This window comes from Bubalus bubalis, chromosome 4 (assembly GCF_019923935.1).
Source record: "Bubalus bubalis isolate 160015118507 breed Murrah chromosome 4, NDDB_SH_1, whole genome shotgun sequence".
Classification (NCBI taxonomy): Eukaryota; Metazoa; Chordata; class Mammalia; order Artiodactyla; family Bovidae; genus Bubalus; species Bubalus bubalis.
In genome coordinates this window covers 93328917-93355559 of record NC_059160.1, presented here as the reverse complement: position 1 = coordinate 93355559, position 26643 = coordinate 93328917, and the positions used below count along the sequence as shown (strand labels likewise).

Here is a 26643-nt window from a genome sequence, read left to right as displayed (position 1 = left end):
CTGTGGTTTTTGTGGCTTTTATGCTCCACCCCCTTGTGACCTTAAGGATTCTCTGCCACTGTTCTAACCTCTTTCCTGCCTTGAAACAATGAACAGTCTGTTCCTAGCTGTTTGGAAAATTCTCACCATTGGTGCTTTAAAAGGGGCCTCAGTTGTAACCTGGACCACCCTGTCAACTCCCCTCCGCCTGCACAGTGCAGCCAGGAGAGCAGACACGGAACCCGTCCAGACTGGAGTGCAGGTTTGCAGAGACAAAACCTCAAGGACCTGCAGATGTAGCCCTAGAGTTCCTGCTTCATCTTACGATTAAAATAAACAGTACAGGAAATGGGATGCAGATACTCTCAGGTATGGCTCAGAGGTTAAAGCATCTGCCTGCAGTGAGGGAGACCTGGGTTCGATCCCTGGGTCGGGAAGATCCCCTGGAGAAGGGAATGGCAACCCGCTCCAGTATTCTTGCTTGGAGAATCCCATGGATGGAGGAGCCTGGTAGGCTACAGTTCACGGGGCTGCAGAGTCAGACACGACTGAGCAACTTCATTAAAAAGTTAACACCAGGCAAAAATGATGGAGGGGGAGTTGATACTATCACTTCCAGTTCTGAGGCCTTAGTCAACAGATTCTACTTGTAGTCCCACACTTCAGCTGCATAAAGTGGTATCGAGTACTGAGAGAACTTCAGCAAGGTGTGTGTGAGAGCACACTGTCAGTGGACAGAATGTGGCATGCATATCAAGAAACTTAAGCATTAAAGTGAACTTTAAAGATCAGATTTATTTGGAGAAAACAAAAAAACCCCAAAACCCAAAGGATGGGATTTTACATCTCAAGACATCTCCCAGGTATTAAGTCTACAGATTACAAATCATTTTCATAGAAGATATTTTTGTACAAATTTTACATGTAATGAGGAGCGGGTCATAAATCCCTGTTTGTTCTAACAGGGTGGCAGAGTAGAGGAATGGGGGGAAAAAACCAGCTTTTTTGTATACATCTATTTGGAAGGAGTAGACATGAAGAGGGCAAACCCTACCTTTTCAACATCTATGGCAAATGGTTTAAAAAAATACCCTCTCAACCTTGGGTATCTCTAAAAGCCACTTCCTAGCTACTAGCCACTCCAAGCCAATTATTTCAAGTCACCTCACTTGGTATGTCCTTTATGTCCACCGGGTCAAGGATTCATCACGCTCACTGCTGCAGCACTCATGAGCCAGCACCCTGCAAGGCTGCACAGGGTCTAACCCAGGACTGACGGGAAACAAGTCTGCAAATAAGAGACCAGGGTGTCTTTTCTCTGTAGGTACCAATACTGCCCAGAAGGACACCATCTATTGAGCTGACAGTACCAAGGTGCATATAAAGCAGGCAAGTAAAGCTATTGTGTTGCAAGAGAAGCAAGAACCTTGTTAAATTGTTCTCCATTATCAGTCATTCTCGCAAGGAATGCTAAAAAAATAAAAAGAACCACCCCCCGCAACAATTGGTCTAGGCCACATTATAAACCCAAACATTTGTGTGGGATTTCAGTGCAGAAATGGAAACTTTTTGAAAAAGCACACCCCCCAACACCAATCAAGGTTGTAAGAAATGTTTCCAATTTGACCACACACACCACCTAAGACTGGTAATTCTAAAGTTTTCTGAGGTGCAAAAGGGGTCAAAGCAGGAGAAGCAGGAATGGCTGGAGGGAAGGAGTGAGACTCAATGAAGGAGCCAAGAACTGCTTAAGAAAAACAGCAGTGATTCCTCACTGGACAGCTCCCGCGGGGCTCTAGAGGATGCCTAGATCAAGAGTGTGACCGAAGTCCAAGTCGTCCCTGGGAAGGTAACAGGAAAGACTAGCATGAGGAACCAAAGATGATGACAAGAGTCTGAATTTTTAAAACTTCAAGATTTCAACAGAATGTGGATTTATCTGAACTTTCAGAAGGGACAGTGTTTAAGAAAGGGTGAAACCAGGACACATAAAAGATCTGGGAATTCCCACGAACCCTAAGTGCTTCCTGCTCCAGGAAGTAAACCATTCATGTGTTTACTGGAGGTCATATACCATTTTCTCTATTACTGGTGCAAAATAATTCACCAAACCCCAAAGCTTCTTTTCAAACCACGATTTCCCCATTTATTTTGGTCACCAAACAGTCCTATTCTTCAGTGGCCTGTAGACTCACTTCCACCTACCCCCCTGGGGGGTACAAATGAAGGAACTCCCCGTAGGCTGGCCCCAGTAACTCAGAACTAAATGAGAGGAGGGGCTGGCAGCCTCCTGGAGACTAAAACATCAGAGACTAAACCTACCTTGCCGAGGATGGAGAATTTATTCAGGTCATATTTGAGAATTCATGTATGCCACAACAGGATAATCGGAATTAAAGGTAGGAACCTCACTCTTCCTTATACCTGTCTACTGCCCAACTAGATTCCAGACACTGCATCACCGTCACTGCATTTTGCTAAATGGAGGCCCCTAGGCACTAATCACACAGGCAACTGCATGTGTCATAAAAACACACCACAGCTTTTCCATTAAAAGCTGTACGTCTCTTTTCTCTGGCTACACTGATGATTCTCCTGTTAGTTCAATACTTTAAAGGCTGCAGCAGCATGCAAAAGAATTTCATTTCATTTTGTGTTTTTTTAAAAAAAGGTTAAGAAAGGTCTCCAGGAGATGGTGAGTTTTATTTTGTCTTGTCTGGATAGAGGTTTGATTTGCTCTCGAATGTTCCAGGGTGGAGAGAGATTAGGAGAAAGCACAGAATGCAGAGGTCTATTCGGTGTAATCTCCCTCATTTTCATCTTCACCGTCAATGGCGAGAGCAGCATATTTGCTTGCAGAACTGAACTTCTGTAACAGACAAGACAGATAAGGTCTTGAATTCTCACAACAAAAACCAAGGTCCAGGATACTGTGGCGGACGGGAGGTGGATGTCCAGATCACACCCACTCGTTTGCTTATGGGGCTTCTCTGATGGAGCTGTAGCTGGGGAGAGTTGACTGGAGGCAGGTATATTTTTATGGAAGGCATACACTACCTTTTATCTTGAAGAGGGAATCAGAGTAGTAAAAGGCAGAATGAAGGAAAAGCTAGCCTAAGCTTCTTTCACTATTTCAAACAAGCAGCAATGCCCACTTTCAACCACTCCGTTTGCAGCATGTACAGAATTTCAGTGGTGAAAGTGGGCCACAGGAAGCTGAGGAACTCTTTGACACTCACCGAGGCTGGGTTTTCTTCAGCTTTCTTTGGCTCAGGTGCAGATCTGGAGTCGTGATCCTTTTTGCCATCTTTCCTGCAGAGGCAGAAATACCTTTAGGAGAGGACTCTTCCAACGCCAATAAGCAGTTTTCAGATACTGAATAGGCACATCCAGTCAACAATTTTGGCTATCTGGACCTTTTGTAATTTCTAGATTCTCAGAATTGTAACCAACTATATTGGCTGACTTTAACAGGTTCACAGTGGGAACCTAATTACAAAGTGGCAGCTGTCAAGCATCAGGGCAGAGACTAGAAATGAAAGGACATGCATACCTGTCTGCCTCCTTCCAGTGGTCTTTGTTCCCCCCATCTCCCGGACCACGGCTGGAGCTCCCACTTTGGCCTTTTGGGGCACTCACCCCATCTACTTTATTTTCATCTGTTTGAGGGACATAAAAATAAATGAAAGTCAAGTAAAATAAACACTCCCACTCTCTCAGGTTTCCCTTAAGCTGAAGAGAAGTGTGCCCAAAGGTAATGAGGGAAATGAAAACTACCCCCGATCCAGAATTCCTTCCTAGGCTCTTCTTCCACATCCTCTGTATCAGTCACACACCCTAAATAAGATCCACTAAAAAATTCTGCCTTGGGGTTAATGCTATCATGAAAAGCAAACTGGAAATAAGGACTATGACTCCGTGTTGTGACCTTGGCCTTGCAAATGGCAACATTTCTAATCTGGACCAAGCATGTCCGTTTCCTCCCCACCCCCTTTTCTTTCCCTTTTCAAAGAAACGTACTACCAGGAAAGGGCAGGGCTCAATGTTTTCTCCAAACAAGCCACTCCTGCCCTCTACTGGCAAGAAAAGGCAGACAATCAACTTTTAACAACAAAAAAGGTGCAAAATACAATGAAGTTCAGTCTTTTTCAATTCCTCTACAGAATCTTTTTTTTTTTTTAATTTAGGTCTCTATCTTGGCAAATGACCTACTTCCCTCTTGGCCTTACCTTTCCTTGCTGATCCTTCCTCAGATAGTTGAGCTGGAACTACTTTCCCTCCACCACTAGAAAGAAAACATACAATCACATTCATCAGCTTATCTTAGGAAAGGAACAGAAATGTCTATGTCAAGTGCAGTAAGTCTTACAGAAAACCAAAAACACATACTTAATGCTTTTAAACATTAAAATATGGGAAAAGACAACAATTAGAGCAATTATGTGAACTTGACCAAGTGTCACATCCTTAGAAATCATAGTCATGTTAAGTTAATCTTATCCCTCTATAAGACTAAGGGAAGTGATGTGACCCCCAAGGCCATACCGCCAAACTGTGGCCCTTGCAGGTTCTGATTTATAGTGTGTGCAGACTGAGTCACCAAAGTGATGTCAACCAGCTAGCAAAACTCCAGAAAACTGAACCACCGGCACACCACAGAATTTGCACTATGAAAGCCAAGATGGCAGAACTTATCAGATGCCATAAGGCCAGTACCCCAGAGGGCACCTTCCACCATTAGAAAACAGTGCTGAAGAGTCTATAGCCAACCAACTGCTATGTTTCCAAGCTGACTCACCTTGTAGGGGACTGCTGCTCTGTGTCTGAGCTCTGAGATCGAGCAGGAGGGTTAGAACTTCGCTTCACCCAAGCATTCTCCTTTGGTGGAGGGGCTGGCATTACCTTTAGAGGCTGTTCAGGTTTGGGAGGCTTAGAAGTTGGAGACTGACAGTCTTCCTCTTTATTGGGGGTTTCATTTTCTAGAGACTTCTCACTCTCTCTTCTTCGTGCATCTGTGAGGTCAAAATGGGAAGGTCAAAGCATCAGAAAAAAGGGCTTATTGATAACAACCTATTAGAACCTCAAGAGTGGAAAATGGTCCACATCCAAGTATACTGCTTTCCATCATTATTCTTAAATACAGAGCTGAATTTGGCTCCCAACAGATGTTCTCAGTGTTAAAACACTGGTACTTGATACACATGTAGAAACACTCGTAACAAAAAGTGATACAAGACTTTGGACCTCACTCGTAGTACACTGGATGAGAATGTCTGTTATTGCAGGGGACACGATTTGATTTCTGGTCTTGGAAGATTCCACATTCCATGGAGAAACTAAGCCTGTGCGCCACAACTATGGAGCCTGTGCGCCGCAACTACAGAAGCCCGTCGTCTAAAGCCTGGGCTCCACGACGACGAGAGCGTCCTAACTGGAGAGCAGCCCCCGCTCTCCACAACTAGAGAAAGCCCACCTGCCACAATGCAGACCCAGCCCAACGACAACAGCAAAGTGACACAAAAACCTAAGAGGAGGGGACAAACCCAAGAGCCAAGTATACTTTTCAGTGGGAGGTTATATTAAACTGATTAACTAAGTCTCTTCTGGTACCCATTACCCAGATTTTTTCAGAGCAAATATGAAAGTCAGACCAATCCATGATAACCCAAATAGAGAGTCCATAACTAAATTTCATATGCATAATTTGGCTATGGATACGTTAGGTTATGGAAAAGGGCAACAATGAGATACCCACCCTGGTCTGACTTACTTCTGCCAGATGTGGCTGAGGTCCCAGTCTGTGATGACTCACTTCCTGTCCTCGATCGTTCCCGTTCCTGAGTTTCTTCACTTCGCCAGCTTGGGTGTCTGTATAAAAGAGATTTAACAAAATACATCATGCCCAGCTCAGTAATGGCTACCTTGGACCCATGCTGACCCCTCAAGAACTATCACTTTTTAAGTTTTATCATGTTGGCTTTATCTGTGGGTGTATAAGCTGTCTCTCTTGCTCAAACCATTTGAAACTGGCAGACATTTAATACACTTGGGTTCTAAATATAAGTATCACTTGCTTCAAAGTTACCTTTATGCCGCTTTACTTTTACAAAAAGACCCATATATGCTGCTGCTACCGGAAAGAAATCCTAAGAGGACTCTGCTTTTAAAAAAAGATGAAAAGTGAAAACAGCGTTCAGTGTTGGTTTTGCAGCAAGCTTTTTATCTGTTAACAAAATGCGTCCTAAAATAATTGCTTCTTTGATTTATACCATTTTGGCTTATAAAAAGTTTTGTAGGAATGCTCTACTTTTGGACATCGGGGAAACCTGTACTTCACCAAGTGTTGGCTAGGGTTAAGAACATTCTCCTACAGAATCTGTAACTCTGTGCTCCATTATTGACAACACAATTCTGCCAATCAATCAAAAAACCAGGTCTAGTTTTATCAGATTATTATAACTGGAAAATAATTTACAGCCTATACTTAGTACTAGTGAAAACATTCTTTCTACTCCATCTCCAATAACTTGAAAAGAGGTAAATCCATTCACCTCACTTTGGTTGGATTTTACTCTATACACTAAGGCAGGGTTTGGCAAATTTTTTTCTTGAAGGTCAGCCAAAATTTGCAGACGCTTGTGAGGGCCCAGGAGGCCTTTTGAAAATCATGAGGGACAGGCTACAACTCTTCCCTGACTAAAGAAACTGTCTCACTCACTGCCACTTGGCAGCTTCAGCCCATGAGCACTAAACGCTAGTAAGTGACAACCAGTAACACTCACACAAATTTCCCGAGTCCTAGAGATACAATGCCCCCATTAAGAACCATGGGCTTCATGGACGCGAAATCCGTCACTGAAGATCATCTCACCTCTCCCGAGGCCGTCGTTCTAGTTTTGGCTCATCCAGCTGACGCTGAAGTTTCTCCTGTTCCTTCTGTAGCCGCTCTTCTACTTCTCGTTCTCTAGCAGCTGTGTCAACAGGCTTTGCCCCTCCAAAGATAGAGGCTGCACGACTGGACTGGGAGGTGCTAGCGGAGGAATCATCTTCCTTAGGAGTACTCCGAGGCTTTAGGTTCAGTTTGGGTCTTTGAGGGGGACCTAAATTAAAAAAAGAAAAAAAAAAAAGTAATAGTTTTTGGAAATCACCAAAAGCTGATGTTTAAAAGTCAGATTGCCAGACTTATCTCTTATGAAATGCTATTTAGTATTCAGATTAAAGAGTGGCCTAGCCAGTCCAACAAAGGTAAGGAGGCAGATCATTAAACTGATCATCTACCATGGTTACTATTATCTGGGGGGATTTTTAACTATGATAAGATATTGGATCAAAGTATCTTGTTAAAATATGTGGTCTGGAAGATGAATCATTATAGTAGGTTAAGAAGAACTTGTAACACTATGCTGGGGAAGACTCCAGCAGTGTTTATCCTAAACATTTCAAACAGACAAAAGATATAGAAAATATAAAGAAAGCTTGTGTACATCAACCACCCGACATAAAACATTGCAAAAATTTCCAAAGCTTTCCCTGATAACATGCTTAGCTGTGTTGTCTTCTCCTAACTACTATGCTCAATTTGCTATTTATCCTTCTTATGCATGTCTTTATTATTTTAGTTCATATTTATGTATCTGCAAACAAAGAGGATATTGTTTAGCAAATTATAAATTTTCTATAAAGGTTTTACATTAGTAGTTTACATAACTTTTAAGGTAACATTTTTCATCTGTGTAACTCTGTCAAGGGGCCATAACCAATGTGAATAGGATACAACTGGGGTCAGAAACAAGAACTCACTGAAGTCACACACCTAATATAGGGTAGACCAAAAAATGAAACCCACATTATTGATAATTTCTTTTACCTACTCAACAAATAATCTCAACACTTATATTTCTGATACCATATCAATGCCAGGAATATGAATAGGCAGAGCAGTGAAGGCCCTTGTCTATGTCAGAGGTACAGAGGGTTATGTTTCAGGCCACAAAGAGACAAAAAAAGGGTTTTAGAAGAAGAATAACCACCTAATTAGGTGTTGTTCCAGAAAGACAACCCAAGCCAACGTGAAAATAGAGGGAAATGTAAGTAACATGGGCACAGCAACGATGTCTGAACAGTGACAGTGACCCTGGAGGAAAGGGGGCAGATCTTAGGAGTTGGGGGTGATGGGGGTGGAAATCAACTATTGGGGGAGAAAATGGCATGAAAGGCAAAGGTCAGTAGCCAACGATTGCATCTGAGCCGCTACTTTTCAAAGTGGAGACAATACTTGTACCTCTACCACACTGAATACTTACTAATCATTAACTCTAGGTGTGCTCTCTAAATAGAATTACAGAGAAGAATTCTGGACCAGATACCTTACTTAAATTTTAATTTTGGCTGTGCCACATTCGGAATCTCAGGGCCCCAACCAGGGACTGAACCCAAGCCAAGACAATGAAAGCCCAGAATCCTAACCACCAGGCCACTAGGAAGCTCCCAGATATATTATTTTTAAAATGACATCGCTGAAGTCAGAACAATAAATGCTGGCCATTTACAATACTTTTTGAGAGGTCGAGTTGTAACACAACACATGTTTTATATAAGTGATCCTAACATTAGGGGCATTAATTTTACAATAGGTACACTGACATCAAACCATTAATGAATGAATAGCAACCATTTGGTATAATAGCATTGAAATAAGCAACACTTGGTTTTTAACCCATTCAGTTCAGTTCAGTTCAGTCACTCAGTCGTGTCCGACTCTTTGTGACCCCATGAATCGCTGCATGCCAGGCCTCCCTGTCCATCACCTCACCAACTCCCAGAGTTTACTCAAACTCATGTCCATCGAGTTGGTGATGCCATCCAGCCATCTCATCCTCTGGCGTCCCCTTCTCCTCCTGCCCCCAATCCCTCCCAGCATCAGTCTTTTCCAATGAGTCAACTCTTTGCATGAGGTGGCCAAAGTATTGGAGTTTCAGCTTTAGCATCAGTCCTTCCAAAGAAATCCCAGGACTGATCTCCTTCAGAATGGACTGGTTGGATCTCCTTGCAGTCCAAGGCACTCTCAAAAGTCTTCTCCAACACCACAGTTCAAAAGCATCAATTCGTCGGCACTCAGCTTTCTTCACAGTCCAACTCTCACATCCATACATGACCACTGGAAAAACCATAGCCTTGACTAGATAGACCTTTGTTGGCAAAGAAATGTCTCTGCTTTTCAATATGTTATCTAGGTTGGTCATAACTTTCCTTCCACGGAGTAAGCGTCTTTTAATTTCATGGCTGCAATCACCATCTGCAGTGATTTTGGAGCCCCCAAAAATAAAGTGTGACACTGTTTCCCCATCTAGTTCCCATGAAGTGATGGGACCACATGCCATGATCTTTGTTTTTGAATGTTGAGCTTTAAGCCAACTTTTTCACTCTCCTCTTTCACTTTCATCAAGAGGCTTTAAATGGCAACCCACTCCAGTACTCGTGCCTAGAAAATCCCATGGACGGAGGAGCCTGGTGCAGGCTACTGCCCATGGGGTCGCAAAGAGTTGGACACAACTGAGCCACTTCACTTCACTTTCTGCCATAAGGGTGGTGTCATCTGCATATCTGAGGTTATTGATATTTCTCCCCGCAATCTTGATTCCAGTTTGTGCTTCTTCCAGCCCAGCGTTTCTCATGATGTACTCTGCATATATGTTAAATAAGCAGGGTATGTTAAATAAGCAGGGTTGACAGTATACAGCCTTGACGTACTCCTTTTCCTATTTGGAACAAGTCTGTTGTTCCATGTCCAATTCTAACTGTTGCTTCCTGACCTGCATATAGGTTTCTCAAGAGGCAGGTCAGGTGGTCTGGTATTCCCATCGCAGAATTTTCCACAGTTTATTGTGATCCACATGGTCAATGGCTTTGGTATAGTCAATAAAGCAGAAATAGATGTTTTTCTGGAACTCTCTTGCTTTTTTCCATGATCCAGCAGATGTTGGCAATCTGATCTCTGGTTCCTCTGCCTTTTCTAAAACCAGCTTGAACATCTGGAAGTTCATGGTTCATGTATTTTTTTTTTAGAAAGAGATCAGTGTTTAATCATACATGGTTCATGTATTGCTAAAGCCTGGCTTGGAGAATTTTGAGCATTACTTTACTAGCGTGTGAGATGAGTGCAATTGTGTGGTAGTTTGAGCATTCTTTGGCATTGCCTTTCTTTGGGATTGGAATGAAAACTGACCTTTTCCAGTCCTGTGGCTACTGCTGAGTTTTCCAAAGTTGCTGGCATATTGAGTGTAGCACTTTCACAGCATCGTCTTTCAGGATTTGAAATAGCTCAGCTGGAATTCCATCACCTCCACTAGCTTTGTTCGTAGTGATGCTTCCTAAGGCCCACTTGACTTCACATTCCAGCATGTCTGGCTCTAGGTCAGTGATCACACCATCGTGATTATCTTGGTCATGAAGATCTTTTTGTACAGTTCTTTTGTGTGTTCTTGCCACCTCTTCTTAATATCTTCTGCTTCTGTTAGGTCCATGCCATTTCTGTCCTTTATAGAGCCTGTCTTTGCATGAAATGTTCCCCTGGTATCTCTAATTTTCTTGAAGAGATCTCTAGTCTTTCCCATTCTGTTGTTTCCCTCTATTTCTTTGCATTGATCACTGAGGAAGGCTTTCTTATCTCTTCTTGCTATTCTTTGGAACTCTGCATTCAGATGCTTGTATCTTTCTTTTTCACTTCTCTTCTTTTCACAGCTATTTGTAAGGCAGACAGCCATTTTGCTTTTTTGCATTTCTTTTCCATGGGGATGGTCTTGATCCCTGTCTCCTGTACAATGTCACGAACCTCCGTCCATAGTTCATCAGGCGCTCTATCATATCTAGTCCCTTAAATCTATTTCTCACTTCCACTGTATAATCATAAGGGATTTGATTTAGGTCATACCTGAATGGTCTAGTGGTTTTCCTTACTTTCTTCAATTTAAGTCTGAATTTTGCAATAAGGAGTTCATGATCTGAGCCACAGTCAGCTCCCGGTTTGTTTTTCTGACTGTATAGAGCTTCTCCTTTGGCTGCAAAGAATATAATCAATCTGATTTTGGTGTTGACCCATACCGCCTACCAATTACTGGCTATGAGACCGTGACTGAGTTTCATTTCTTCACTTGAAAAGTTGGGCTAAAACAGAGTATTTTAAGTGAGACCTTACTGTAAGAGTCTGGCAAATGGTTTTTTCCTTTTTTGTCTATTCAATTAAATTTTAATCTATATCCTAAGACAGGTTAGAACTAGGCTTTATGTTCATCATGTTCATTTTAATCTAATGCTCTATCCTGTTCTGATGCATTTTTCTCTTTAACTATGCGCAGATTCTATTTGTGCCCATAACTGGAAAATTTCAACCAGTTACTACTCTAGTTATAACGCTCCATCAAGCAAGCAGACAAGATGTTTACCTCTATCATCCCGCCTGTAATCATCCCGAGAGTAATCATCTCTGGAACTCCAGGACCGGTCATCTCGTCTGTCGTATCTGTCTTCATAGCGGTCCCCGCCTCCTCTGTAGTCGTCATCCCTCCGGTACCCGCTACCGAATGCTCTTCTGCCACTGCCTATTCTGGAATCATAGCCTGTAAACAGATCCCAAATTATAATCATCACACTGGAGGGAAGAAGGAAGCTCGTAAAAGAATTTGTGTTTTATAATGACCTCTGTCATAGTCTCTGCCACCTCGGTCATCATAGCGATCTCGGCCCCCGTATCGATCCATGTCCCGGCGTGGGCCATCACGGTAACTGTCCCGATACCCATCACGATATCTGTCTGAATCGTAACGATCTCGATACTCTAGAGAAGAAGACAGACAGGTAACGTCATTCCTTTTTCTTTGATGCTACTAATAAAAAGAAACATGACAGCCCAATAGGTCAGTTTGGTTTCGAGCTCATATTCACTGAGGTGTCTGTTTTTATGAACAACAAAAATATTATATCCAAGGCAGAATAATTTGTATTGAATTAAGTTTTCTCAGTAGTTATTTTTAAAAAGTTATCTACTGATTCAATAAATGTTCCTGGGGTAACAATTTAGGAGGAAGTTAGGGGAGAGATAAATATACAGTCTGTGGTTTAGCTTTTTGAAGTTTCAGTTACCTGTGGTCAACTACAGCCAAAAATTTTTAATGGAAAATTCCAGAAATACACGATTCTTAAGTTTTAAAACGTAACAACAATGTGTGCTGTTCTGAATAGCATGGATGAAATCTTATGCTCTCTCCCTCCAACCTGTCCAGGATACAAATCATCCCTTTTGTCCAGCATACCCACACAGTATAGAACAGTAAGATATACTTTGAGAGAGACAACACATTCATGTAACTTTTATTACAGTATACTGTTATAATTGTTCTATTTTATTATTAATCATTATTGTGAATCTCTAGTATACTTAATTTATAAATTAAACTTCATTATAGCTATGTACGTATAGGAACAACACAGTGTAACACACAGGATTCGGTAATATCCAAGGTTTCAGGTATCCATGTGGGGGTGGTGGTGTCTTGAAATGTATCCCCACAGATATGGCGGGGCGCAGGAGACATGGACTGCTATATATTCCATAATAAACTTCCAGGATTAATGATATAAATATTAAATAATATAAGCACAAAACACCAGAAGAAAATATAGCTGGAATCTTTCACAGTTGATATCAAAGACTACTTAAAAGTTTAGCATGGAGGGAACTCCCAGGTGGTCCAGTGGTTAGGACTCCAAGCTTTCATAGCAAGAGGCATGGGTTCGATCCCTGGTTAGGGAAAAAACATGCCGAAAGCCATGTGGTGTGGTGGTGGGGAAAACAAAAATTTGGCATGGAAAAATAATTACATATACCGCAAATCAAAATGAGAAAAATATATGCAATATATGACAACTGGTTAATTAAAACACCTCAATGTCTCAATATGAACCAATTAATTAAAAAATGAAATAGCCAACTTAAAAGATGTTTTGAGTTTACATGAGTAGGTCAAAGAAAGATATTATTTTTGTGACAGCTTCATTTTAAACAATGGTTTCATTTTGCAAAGGTCATCATTTTATCTACATGAACAGTCATCCACAGGTAGTTTAGATTTTATAAATGAAGGGGCTTCCCTGGAGGTCCAGTGGCTAAGACTGTGCTTCCAACGCAGGGGGGCACATGTTCAATCCCTGGATGGGGAACTAAGATCCCACATACCTCGTGGCATGGGCAAAATACAAAAACAAACAAACTTTATAAATTATAAACTTGCACTAAGAGAGCAGGGATCCACAGTGAAGAAAAGCAGCACCGAGTTATGTTATTATAAGATAGCATATTCTGGAAATATACAAAACGTTTAGCATAATGCTTTCCCCACTCCCAAGGTGTCTTTTGTGGGCTACTGGCTTGGGACGGGGTCTCTCCCTTTGCGGCACAGTGCGGGACCTGCCTCTACCATGCTGGCAGGGCTAACTTTGGGGCCCTGGCCTAGTCTTTGTTATTATCCATCCTGCTTGCTCTAAATTTAATATCTGAGGTGAGAAAATTGTCATGTTCCTGGGACCCCTTGGGGTGACTGCTTTTCAAGAGCCATTTCTCCTTGTTAATAATAAAACCTCTTGCATAGATACTGAAGTAAAAGTACCTGAGTAGTTCTCCCAAGGCTTGTTGAGTCATAAAGACTTGATCTAAAAATCAGATACAAACGTGACTTCGTTCTTCTACATCTTAACTATATCAAGGAGGACGCTCTTAAAATAGGAATGTATCTCTGCTGCCTCAATTATATTTGGCACAGGGTTCACTAGTGTTTCACAAAAATCAAAATGTTTGTGGATTTAAGTTGCTCTTTCCATTTTTTAACTTGATACTGCTCTAAAATTCCTCCAAATTTTTGCTTTTTTTGCTCACCATAACAGGTTTTGGAAATTTCCTGGCGGTCTAGTGGTGAGGACTCAGCACTTTCACTGCCAAGACCCTGGGTTCAATTCCTAGTCAAGAGGATTAGGATCCCATAAGCCATGAAGCTTGGCCACACCAAACAGGTTTTGAATTTTATCCCTGTCATCACATGTATGTTATGCTATCAAGTATTCCATTATATCAACAAACCACTACTTAGTCATCTCTAAATTACACATTGTATTTGCATACTATTCCTCTCCCCTGTTAAAATAATGTCCAGACAGCAATATTTTATGTTTTGTTCACTGCTATATCCTGAGCTCACAAAAGTACCAAGTGTATGGGTAGACATTTAGGATTATTTGAAGGTAATGAATTTTCTGTTACTGTCTAATTACAAAACACGCCCAGAACACACAAGAAACTAACCGGATGAAAATGAACTTACTGTCTCCAAAGCTATCATCACCCCTTCTCGGCGGGTAGTCATCAAAGCTGTCTGCAGCAGGACGGGCCCTCCAGTCCGTATCTGTTTTGTCAGAATCACGATTTCTATCTCGGCCAAAAGAACGATCATCCCTGTCTACAGATATATCAAATAAAAAACCACAGGTTAGCTCACAAAAACTGTTGCCAAGTATTTCTCACCTGTGCAGACAACCCCTGCTGTCTCACACACGGTACCTGCTTACACCGCAGAGTTGGCATCAAGTCATCCCAGCCCTGTAAGTGCACTTTTCAGCTCAACCAAGTGACTCCCTTCCTCACATTTATTCCTTCTGGCTTAATGCTTACCTGTCTCATCTTCTGTATAGGCCAGGAACCTCTAAAATATACGTGAATCGGGCTCCTTTGGTGTCCAGAGTGCTAGGTATGTAATTTATCTAGTATATATTTAATGTTCATCTAAGGCAATCAGGGTTTCTCAGTATCAAGAATTGGGTTGGACGATTCTTTGTTGTGGGGGCCATCATACACACTATAGAACAGCCTCTGGATTCTTTTAGATGGCAGCCCTCCCCACACTTGTGACAACCCAAATGTCTCCCAATACTGACAAATGTTCCCTATGAAGCAAAACCACCCTTAGCCAACAATTACTGATTGAGATTAAGGTAGGTCTCCACTAAAAACTTCTGGGGAAGGGCACCTCTGGTTTGTCATCCTAGGACCAGATGAAACAGAACACTCGAACACATTCAGTCAGCTTTCTCACCTTTATCCTGTGCTTGATCAGCAACGTCCACTCGAATTCTCCTGTTACCTAGAGACTGAGAGCATAGGACCATATTAACCAACCTTTTGCCCCATTATGCACAAATCCCATGAGTGACCTTGAACGTCTGGGCATAGCAGAAGCACTGGGGGAAGGAAGATAAAGGAAAAACACTGTAATCTAGCCAACACTACAATCTGTTGGCTAAAGAATCCTCTATAAAGACTTGAATATAAAATAACCTTGTAGAATTAACATTTAAGTTGGGCTTAAATAAATGTCAGTTCAATTATCTTACTATTTTTATAAAGTCAAATCTCACAGAATAGATTTAACTTTTTAACTATCACAGGCAATTTATTAAGTGTAATCCTTTTACATTATAGGCAATTCAGCAAACTTCAGACAATAACAGTTGTATGGTATCCTTTTCTTATCCAGAATGAGAAGTTAAAAATTAGTAATGCTAATGAAACCTAAAAGTGACATGAAAAGAAAAACTTCCAACTTTTGTTTTTCATATATTAATATTTAACTAAATACACAAATTTTATTCCTATTTGACATTTGCTTCAGATTATCATGCTGGTACTCAAGCCTGAGACAGGAAAAATATTTTAGGAGGAGTTGCCTTCAATCATGTCCAATGTCAGATCTGGACCACAGAGTTATGCCACTGGAAACTGCCTTCTCATCAATGAGAGGCTGCTGGAATTTAAATAAGGGCCTCTTTTTCCCTTTTCAGATATAATCAGTTTGATTTCTAAAGTCACTAGAGGTAAAAAAGCAGCTCCTGGATTAGAAACTTTTTATCACTAATATGCAACTAACTGTTTTAATATTCCTGCTTGGGCAAGCCTAACAATCCATACATGGCCTTAAATAACTGATCACAATTAGATTTAATCTCCACTCCCCTTCATGTATTAATAGCTGCATTTTCTCTCCCTACTGAACCTCTGGTGTGTCTAGACAGGAGAACATCTACAGGCAATAGTAAAAATGCAGGGCTGATGTTTACTGTTATTCCTAGGAGCAAGTATTATTGATACAAATGACATTTTAGAAATGTTTCTGAGCCCTCTTAAAATTATTACTAGGCCCTGCTGAACTTGCTGAAAGGAAGTGTGACTTGCTAGATATTGAAAGTTAACTGGAATACTGATAAATAATCCAGGCTTTTCTTTGTAGATATTGTGGGAATCTTTGAAATAGCTACAGACCCAGACTAAGAAATAATCAGTTTGATAAACATAAGAGTTGTTAGCTCCCAGCCCTCAACCCCACCCTTTTTATTTACCTCTTCGTTGAGGCTCAAGGCACTGAGCAAGGAATCCAGGTCCTCAAACTCAGCATAACCAAAACCTTTTAACCTCTCAGGATTGCTGGGTTCACGCGGTAAACGCACCGCACTGATCTAAAGAGAAATAAGAAATAGTTCCCAAATTCAATGTTCTTGTTCACTTGCCTTCTTTTCTGACACTGTGTATGCAATGGATTTATCTAAAGAATACACAAGAACCTAGATGTCTCCAGGAGGAAAACTGGTACAGAAGGATACACAGAGACTTCATTATATACCTTGTTAAAATCTTTACAACTTGAACAGTATGAATTTAGCCTTTAAAAACCTTGGACAAGTTCAGTGTATTCCTTGCAACCCTGACTTCTGCCTCATTTTGTATTTCTATTTTTTAGTTGTTTTTCAATTAAGAGGAATTGCCTATTCCACAATTAATTGATTTTCAATTTTTCTCTCTCAGAAATTAGACTCAGTTTTTGCCAAAAGGTTTTCTGGGCAGTATATTTTATGACAAGCTGACTTATCTGAGAAACATTATTTAGTGTTTTCACATATTTATAGCTTGGCTGAATCAAACACTGGATTGTAAACTCTGACCATCCTTACCCTCTGCCAAATGATAAAGCACTGAATCATACTTCTAACTACTTTCTTGTCACCTTTTGTGTCTGTTTTCTAACCCCTATTATTTACTTCTTCACTTCTCTAACATTGTGCATATATTCAAGTTATCTTTTGCATCAATGATTTGATACTTTATTCTGGCCTTCTGAGATAGGATTTTGTTAGTTGCTATTTTAACTCCACTCATGAGTAGAGCAGGAAAAGGAATTAAAAAAAAAAGGGAATAAAGATGTCCTCTCATTGGCTAAGACTCTGGAGAAAAACCCAATAGAATTGGAAATTATTACTCCTTCTTCCATTTTTGAAATCTTAAGTATTTTTTCATCAAAGTTTGGAAAAAGGACTTCTAAGCACCTCATACTTTGTCCTTCTGGAAACTTTCAGATTAGTGTTTTCAAACATCTTGCCTTAAACTTTTTAAGCAAGCTTGTGAATTCCATTATACACAAACAGATTCTGTTAACATAAACTACATATCTGCTCAGTTAAATGTATTCATATAAAATATTAAAATGTAGTTTTTAAATGTAGTTTTGTTATAAGCCTGAATGTCATTAACAGAATAGATGAGTTCAGAGAAACTTTCTTTCCACTTTTCAATATTCAACTGGGTATGTCACCTTTAAATTTCTTAATGAGAATGGTATATGTTCTTGACAGATTCTCCCTGTATTAATAAGGTATTAAATCTGTTGATAAAGACTGTCCGACTGCTGTTGGATGAGAACATTCTCAGCCAGAGGGCCTAAATGCCACTTAATTATATAATTTTCTTTTCTAAGTCTATATATAACCTCAGAACTTTTCTCAACACAGGAATTCAAGAGACAGTCACTATGCTACCCTCCCTATGTAGTTAATTACCTAAATCCTTTACACTTACATTTAATCCTCTAAAGAATTCCTTAATGGAGTCTTCTGTCACATCATAGGGCAGGTTCCCTAGAAAAGCAGTGTAGGGTGGAGATTTGGGAAGACGGCTCCGGTCGATATTGGGTTCCCGAGCAGCCCGTGGAGCAGTGGGCAGGATGGAACGGTCAATTGGAGGTGCCCGATACACATCATCATCATTACTATGCCAAGTGGTTGAAACTAGGGTAGGAAAGTAGACATTAAACAATTGAAGAAACTTCCCTCAGTACCACTGTAGAATAAGAGGACCTACACCAAGTGCCAAGTGATAAGTCATTTTATTCCACCTTACCTTTGTAGTAATCTTGTGTTTGTTCCCCATTTTACAGAAAAGGAAACTAAGATTTTGGGAAGGTTTTGTAACTTGCCTACCAAGGTCACACAGATGGTAGCCCAGCAGGATGGTAATCCTAGTGGAGCTAGGAGATACTGTCCCTACGGTACTGCCCATGAGTTTGTACTTCAGGTATCAACACTTATAGAAGGTACGATCTAGATGAAATTTCTTAATACAAAAATAGGTCACAAAAGAAAAAGTATTTTTCAGTTTGCAATGAAGGTTTTAGAAAAAAATGATGGGTGATCAGATGTGTCAGGCCCAATGACATTATAGCTCCTGCCTGTTGCCAGCTGTTCTGCGAAGGCACGGAACTTCTTCAAATATTTTCCCACCATAATTACTATTCCCATTCCTTTCCCTCAGACCATTTTTGTTTACCCAGGAACACCTTCATACTAATAGCTTCTTACTAATGCCTTCATACTAATAGCTCCTAGAACAAATTATTCCCTGTTAAGTATAAACAGCTTATAGATTATATTGCCATCTTACTTTATGAGGACATCACAGAATTTTAGACCTAAAATGAAATCATCTAGTCCTTACTTTCCAAATGAAAACAAGGCTTAAAAGGACAGTACCCTGACAAAACTCTATTACTGTAATAGCCAGAATTGGCACTAAGCCCTCTCGAACCACCACTTTAGTCCCTATTTCAAACTCACAGCCTTAACCTATTTTGTTATGTACAAATACATAAACCTAAGATTTCAGGTTCTACAAAATTAGTAAGCTTCTTTCAAACTGCAAGTGTGAAGCATTATTATGGGATAGATTTTGTCCAGAAACTCCAGGCATGATGGAAAACAGAAGGAAACGCACCATCCCCTTCCAGATCGTCTGTTTCATCAGCCCAGCTGACTGGTTTGGGGACATAGGTGCTGCCTCCACCAGTCCCTCCATCCTCAGCCAGAAAGTCTGTTAGGGAGATAGTCTTCCCCTTCTTATTCTTCTTTTTCGCTGTTTCAAAAAGACAAGAGAAAGATTACTCATCAATACTTGGGTCTTTACAGAATTGTACACAGCACTATTGTTAAATGCACTTATAAGAAAGCAACAAAAAAGTCCCATCAAAGGTTTAGATTGTGGTACATTTATATGAAGAAGCCCATGCAGATATAAAGGAGAAAGCACAATGTATTGGGACAGAAAGCCCAATGAGAAGTGAAAAATAAAATGAGGTAGGGGCAAACTTTTATTTCCTACTACATTCTCTTGTGTATCATTTGAGATTTTTAATTTAACTATTTGTGTTTAAGAAAGGTTACTACATTCATTGCTCCCGGGACACAAAGAAACAAAACAAAATCCTTACTCTTAATATTCTGACACTCCTTCCCTACCTTAACACCACATATGAAAACGAGATATTATACTAAAGGAAAAACATAAGAAATCCCTGAGAACCAGCAATTTAAATGTTTTCCCTGGTTTGAAATCTTTAGGAATCCTGGCCATGACTCTTTAACTCTCCAGTCTTAGAACTTCTTCTGAGATGGCACCAATCAGCAGCTAATGCAGAAGAACTGAAAGGACTAACTGAAGTTCTAGAATTGGCCCTTCAGAGCAGCTGTGACGTGGTTAAGGGGGCAAAAAACCCCCAAAAACCATAACAAGCAGTTCTGTTGTAACAAAGATCAGTTTCATGCCTTTTATAATGATGAGTTCCTTCTCCATGTTCCAATTCTCAACAAACTTTCAATTTTCAATCCAAAATGATGAAGAGTCTGTAACTCGATGCACCATTTACTTAACTGAACGAAGGCTGTTCTCTCACCTGGTACTTACCTTTCCTTTAAAACACAATTTTCAGGAACTAAAGACCTGTTTGCTATGAATGTTATGAACCTTCTGCACACAAAATGAACCTCAAGAATTATGGTCTCAATGTGCAAAACAGACAAACTTGGCTACAATTATACAGGGAAAATATGGTCTTGAATGTGAAGTTTTCATGCTTCTCTCAAGTGACCTAATAGTAACCCTGTTCCAAAATTCATTTATGATCACCAGGTTACATTGTGGATCTATCCTATGCTTCAAAAGAAAGTAGCTATGCAAAGTTTGATAATACTGATACTGCTCCTAGCTCATATGCAAAGGCCTGGGGGAAATTTTAATTTGAATAAGACATAAAACATACCTTTTATGTAGAACTATCGATAATGTATAGGCTTATTTTAGTTGTTCAATTAAAAAATAAGTGGGACTAGTATGATGCTAGCTAGAGAGCTTTACCTTCATGGGGCTTCATGATCTGTCTGGTCATTGAGAAAATAAAAACAGAACTGGTGGTCAGCCCATACAATGAGGTAAAGCCCAGCACAAGAATAACAGTTTGATTGAGGTGTCGCTTTCCCCCTTGTTTTACATACAAATCTAATGACAAAACAGCACAAGCTGGAAAACCAATCTGCTCTTTGTTTGATTTTGGTGTAAATCAACTTCCTAAATCAGGTTTTCTCAGTTTTTACCTCTTGACAAACTAATCTCACATTCTCCTTTAACGTCATTTGAAATTTCAAAATAGTGTGTCCAAAAAAGAAAATTAAAACACTGTTTTAGAATGTCTTTTCAAACGATACATATCCCTTTCCCCTTGGATTCTGTGACTGGCCCCTCCAAAAACTTCTGGCTGAGAAATCACTGTTGGGTGATGGATAGCCTTCATATACAAACAAACTAACACTCTTCCTCAAGACCTCCAACTTCTTTAAATCTAGCAGCAGCACGGACTCAATCATAATATAAGCAGAAGATTTAACAGAACAAGCCTTTAAAAAAGTAAAATTAACAAACCTAAATGCTTTCTCCACTCTGTTTTATTCTAATAATTGAGAAACAATGTTATCTAAATCCTTCATGCACCTTTTGCTCCAGCAATATCTATATCCATTCCATGTTTAGGACTTCAATGATGTTTTCTTTACTAAGTTAAGCATCCTTTAATGCTCCAGCAGTATCAAACCCTTGACACAATGAGCTGATCCAACTCTTAAATGTCTTTAAGTTTTCCGTGAATTGGTGAAAGTTCAACCACGTAATAAAACACATCCCAATTACTTAAGACCAAATCCACTTGGACAAGAAGAAATTTTATTAAACCTTCTAACTGCCTGCTTGCCTCATTACAATTGTAATTTACTGACTAAATACTAGGTACTTGTGAAGCTCTTTATATACTCATCTAGTTAAGCTTTGTTATGATGGGTATAAAAATAAATACTACAACTGATCAGCTTAACTCTTTCTCAATTTCTGCACTGCTGGCTGACATTTTAGGTTGGGTAATCCTTTGGGGGGGAGGGCAGGGAGACACTGTACCGTGTATTGTACGCTGTTGCTGCTAAGTCGCTTCAGTCGTGTCCGACTCTGTGCGACCCCATAGACAGCAGCCCACCAGGCTCCCCCATCCCTGGGATTCTCCAGACAAGAACACTGGAGTGGGTTGCCATTGCCTTCTCCAATGCATGAAAGTGAAAAGTGAAAGTGAAGTCGTTCAGTCGTGTCCAACTCTTAGCGACCCCATGGACTGCAGCCTACCAGGCTCCTTCATCCATGGGATTTTCCAGGCAAGAGTACTGGAGTGGGGTGCCATTGCCTTCTCCACCACGTACTGTATACTTAACAGCAATCTCCAAGCCTGGACTTAGTGTTCTGGGTGGGTGAGACAAAACTGCCCATGGTTGAGAACCAGCGTTCTAAGTGGTATTTTCATATCAATAAATAAGTAGACAAACAAAAGGAAATGTTAGCCCTACACAAAGCACATTAGCAGAAAAGTGACTACAATAAAACAAATCCTCAGGATTATCAGGCTAATCAAAAGTACAAATGCTTCCTTTAGTTTTCTTGGAATGTTTTCCTGTTCTAACTCCACTGTATTAGTAATAAAAGCTCCAACTGACATATACTGGAGTGATAAAATCTATGGACAAGCTGTTAGTTCTTTAAATAAAACAGTAGACACCTTTAAGTACTTTAAGCAATAAAAGCTTATTTGTTGTACAATGTAGCCCTACTTCTCCCTCTTTCTCAAACTAGTATCTCTTATTCAGGAAGGAGAATTCACATAGTTCTTAATAATTAAATGAGGCATTGTTAAAAAAATTAAGTTTCTTGGACTTCCTTGGTGGTACACTGGATAAGAATCTGCCTGCCAATGCAGGGGACATGGGTTCAATCCCTGCTTCAGGAAGATCCCACACTGCCACTGAGCCTGCGCTCTATAGAGCCAGTAAGCTGCAAATACTCAAGCCCACACACCTAGAGCCTGTGCTCTGCAACAAGAGAGACCTGTAAACAGCAACTAGAGAAAGCCCTCTCAGAGCAATGAAGACCCAATGCAGCCAATAACAATAACAAAAAAAAAAGCAATCTGCCCAAACACCAGACTGCCTCGGAGAAGGCAATGGCACCCCACTCCAGTACTCCTGCCTGGAAAATCCCATGGATGGAGGAGCCTGGTAGGCTGGAGTCCATGGGGTGGCTAAGAGTCAGACACGACTGAGCGATTTCACTTTCACTTTCATCCATTGGAGAAGGAAATGGCAACCCACTCCAGTGTTCTTGCCTGGAGAATCCCAGGGACGGCAGAGCCTGGTGGGCTGCCGTCTATGGGGTCACACAGTCGGACACGACTGAAGTGACTTGGCAGCAGAGCAGAACTAGACTTATTTACTGCTGTTCAGACCACAGCATGAAAAGACGTTTCATATAGTGTGGCACAGTATCATAACATTAAGAGTCCCTGACCTTTACTGTGTTACTGTTTAGCAGACCAGAGAATAAAGACCGAGTCAGGATCAACAAGCTTCACCATCTTGCTCGTGCTAAGTCATGTCCATCTCTTTGCGACCTCATGGGCTGTAGCCTGCCAGGCTCCTCTGTCCATGGGATTTCACAGGCAAGAATACTAGAGTGGCATTACTAGGGTTGTCATTTCCCTCTCCAGGGGATCTTCCCCAACCAGGGATTGAACCTGCATTTCCAGCATTGGCAGGTTGATGTTTTTTTTTTTTAACCACTGAGCCACCTGGGAACCATTTTGACCCCTATGTTTAATTGTTATGGGATCTCTTTGTCCAACTTCATCCTGACACAATCTGAGGAAAATGCCACAATGCTTTTTTCTTACCTCTCCACACATACTCAATTTTGATCACATATGGACCACAGCAATATCTGATACAAATCTAAGAAACTGACTTTGGTTGAGTGCACTTATAAATGTACATACATATATTTAACTACAAACAACCAGTTAAAACAAGAACACCCAAAACTCCAAAGTTAATCCCTTTCCCCATGATCAGGAAAACAAATTCTAGGACGTTTTGGGAAACAAGCAGTTAAAACAAAAAACCCCCAAAACTCTAAAGTTAATTCCTTCCCCCATGATCAGGAAAACAAATTCTAGGATGTTCTGCAACGAATACAATGTAGTAGGTTATTCTTATCTCAAGTGATACATACATGGCATGTGACTTATACATTCTTTAAAAGTGACATTACTTAGAAATACAATGTTTTACCTTGATACTTCTCTTTGTATTTGTACTTGAATTTTCATACGACATTTTAACTTTGACCTTCTGAATCTGGGTATCTTACTCCCAGAATAACAAACACATGGTACAGGAAGGGATATGAAGATAGGTAATACACAAACTGCATACAACAGCAACCAGCGAAACCATTTTTAACTATAGGAGTCAGCACTGTATGAAAGCCACCACTGGACACTATCTTACCATAAAAAATAATCAAACAAGATGCCACATATAATGGCATTCTGAAGTTATACAAATGAAAGGCAGGTACACTGTTAACAATCCCAAAGCAGTCTAGTCTCACAAACTGTTAACCTTTGTCAAATACATTTGATCCCCTATAGGTAAGGACACAGATGCAATAGTTAGCTTTGGGACACCTCCAGTTCTTGAAGGTCAATAATTAGTCACAATGGATACGCATTATTGCAAAGAATTTTTTGGTTTCATTTAAAAGTAAAAGGGAGGAGATATATGTACAGTTATAGCTGTTTCACCTGTGTACAGCAGAAACCAACACAACATTGTAAAGCAAATTTCCTCTAATTAAAAAAAAAAAGTAAGAGGCCTGTTAAGTTTTATCATGTATTTTCACAAAGAAAATATAAGATGTTTTTTCAGGATTCATCAAGAAGTATACTGAAAATACATTAATTTTATAGACCCATTAATACAGTGGGTCTGTATTAATACAATGGGTGTATACCCATTATACACCAAATCAATACGATGGGAAAAGATCCATAGTGGGGAAAGAAATTTGATGATTTCTCAAGGGCTGACTGTCAGATGTACCACTGTACCCGGATACCAGCATAAGTGTCCCTTACATGTATTACACAAGCTAAGATTCATGTAACTGAACTAAAGGAGATGAGGGCTTCCAATCGGGTAGAGTGGAAGAAGAGATTTCACTAAGCACATCTGTTTTACTAGTCTGGACTTTATTTACGCAATGCTATCGGTGTCTTCCACCTCTAAAAAAATTCCACACAAGTTATACAGAAAGGGAAAACAGGCTTTTCACTAATCATGACACTAAGACATCAAGACGGCAAATTCAGGCCAAAGTACTTCAGATGAAGCTCCTGGGCAACATCCCAAACTTACGATGACACAGAAACCAACCTTGTTAGTCCCAAGTCGATAATGGAGAAGAATGAGAAGTTTTAAAGACTTCGACCTTACTCTGCCATCTGCAGACAGTGACCTTGAACGAGTAATTTTCATCTTCCTCAGACAGGAGATAACCAACATCTGCGTTATCTCACAGAACATCAAATTAGACAACACACAGAAAAGTGCCAGGTCAATTTTCAAGTGCTACACTAGTAAAAGATATTACGCTCAACTGCACCTCAATTCCCTCAACATTTTCCAAAGACATACATCTCTACGTAATAGAGAAGCGAAATTCTTGGTGAGAAATCAGTGTTCAGAGATAAGATGTTCAATAAATGCTTTGTACAATGTAGGCTCATGCCAGGGAAAAGAGATCATATCCCCTATTCTAAAATCACTGTTAACAAAATGTTGGCACAACTCTCTACTTAAGTCCATCAGAAGTGCAAGCAGACTTACATGAAAGGGATATTTCCTCTCAAATTCTAAACAAGAAGTCAACTCCAGCCACTGGTATTCTAAAAGTAACTCCTAGCAGTTGTGCAGTTACCCTAAAAAAAAAAAAAAGCCCTACCCTACTACTGGGGCTATCAAAACTCAACCAAAACGGAAGCTGTCAAGGGCTCTGATCTTGGTCACCACTGGATCTCCAATATCCAGAAGCATGCCTGACAAATACACATTCACAAGTAAAACTGTGTTGACTGAGTAAGAAAAGGTCCAGACGAAATCTAGGTCTCCACCCTGCTTCCTCTCCTCCAACACGTGGGCGCACCACACCGGATTCCCTACCCCCGTCTTAACTCTAGTAGCGCCAACCTCCAAACCTAATACATTTACCCTTGGAAGAACATAGGGGCCGGATCACACTCTAGAAGGGGAAGAGCAAAAAGTGGAGGGACCTAAAGAGAAAGCAACACAGGCGCGTAAAACCTTCCCATCTGGGCTCTCGCGCGTGCTTTTCAGGCGCGCCAGTCTCCAGTACCCTAGGCTCTCCGACCGCGCACGCGCACCGCCACCTTCCTCCGCCCCTCCAGCGACTCGCGCTCGGGTTCTAACTGCCCCCCCTTTATTCCCTGCCCCCACTCCCGTCCGCAACGGCCTCGCGCCTTGGAGACCTAGTTCAGAGTGCACCCGTCCGCGCGCCAACCGCCTCCTTCCTTCCTCCACGCTTTCACGCGGGCACAGTGCTTCATGTCTATGAGAAGGCCTACTTCTCCCGCTGATCTTTCTGCGCCTCCTCCTCACTCCAACTCAAGCCAGAATCTACCATTACGCGCAGTCCAACCTCGCGCAGATGGGGTGAAAAGGGTGTGAGGGGGGAGGGGAAGGACACCTTCCCCTCCCCCCAAACATCCCGAGGCAATAACCTATAATGGCCCAGCCGCCAGCCTGCCGCAGCCCCAAAATCCGAAGGGAAGAGGTGCCGCCCACCCCCCGACTCCGAAGAATCAGTGGATCAGGCTCGGAGAGTCGCTTCGGAGCCTGGTCCTTGGCCGCGCTCGGCCGCTCACTCACCTGAGGCCGCCATGTTGGGAGAGGGAGAGAGAACGCAAAGGACCCGGATGAGGCAGTCACGTGATTATAGCGAGCGCGTCGGGCTAGAAGACGCGAAACTGGGAGGGGGCGGGGAATTGAGGAGGGACACAGGAGGCGGGGCGGCGCTCCTCTAGG

At 41.1% G+C, this 26643-nt stretch overlaps 1 protein-coding gene across 2 annotated transcripts; it reads right to left on the bottom strand.

The window, feature by feature from the left end:
• Window positions 1–754: 754 nt before the first annotated feature.
• Window positions 755–26643, bottom strand: EIF4B (eukaryotic translation initiation factor 4B). Of its 2 annotated transcripts, none has more exons than XM_006046607.4 (15): window positions 26488–26643; window positions 19118–19255; window positions 17927–18135; window positions 16417–16533; window positions 15117–15171; window positions 14349–14483; window positions 11675–11812; window positions 11421–11594; window positions 6851–7079; window positions 5735–5847; window positions 4778–4991; window positions 4209–4264; window positions 3533–3638; window positions 3219–3291; window positions 755–2848 (listed from the first exon to the last, which is right to left on the bottom strand). In XM_006046607.4, the coding sequence occupies exons 1-15, from the start codon at window positions 26498–26500 to the stop codon at window positions 2771–2773; spliced, it is 1848 nt and encodes a 615-aa protein (XP_006046669.1). In that variant the 5' UTR covers window positions 26501–26643; the 3' UTR covers window positions 755–2770. The 2 variants fall into 2 exon arrangements, with proteins under 2 accessions (XP_006046669.1, XP_006046670.1); XM_006046608.4 differs by having other exon boundaries at window positions 5750–5847.

Coding starts and splice junctions, on each gene's coding strand:
- EIF4B (XM_006046607.4), bottom strand. Junction 16,534..17,926: donor AATTCTTTAGAGGATTAAAT/GTAAGTGTAAAG, acceptor ATTTCTCTTTAG/ATCAGTGCGGTGCGTTTACC. Junction 7,080..11,420: donor TTACAGGCGGGATGATAGAG/GTAAACATCTTG, acceptor TTTTTAATTTAG/GTCCCCCTCAAAGACCCAAA.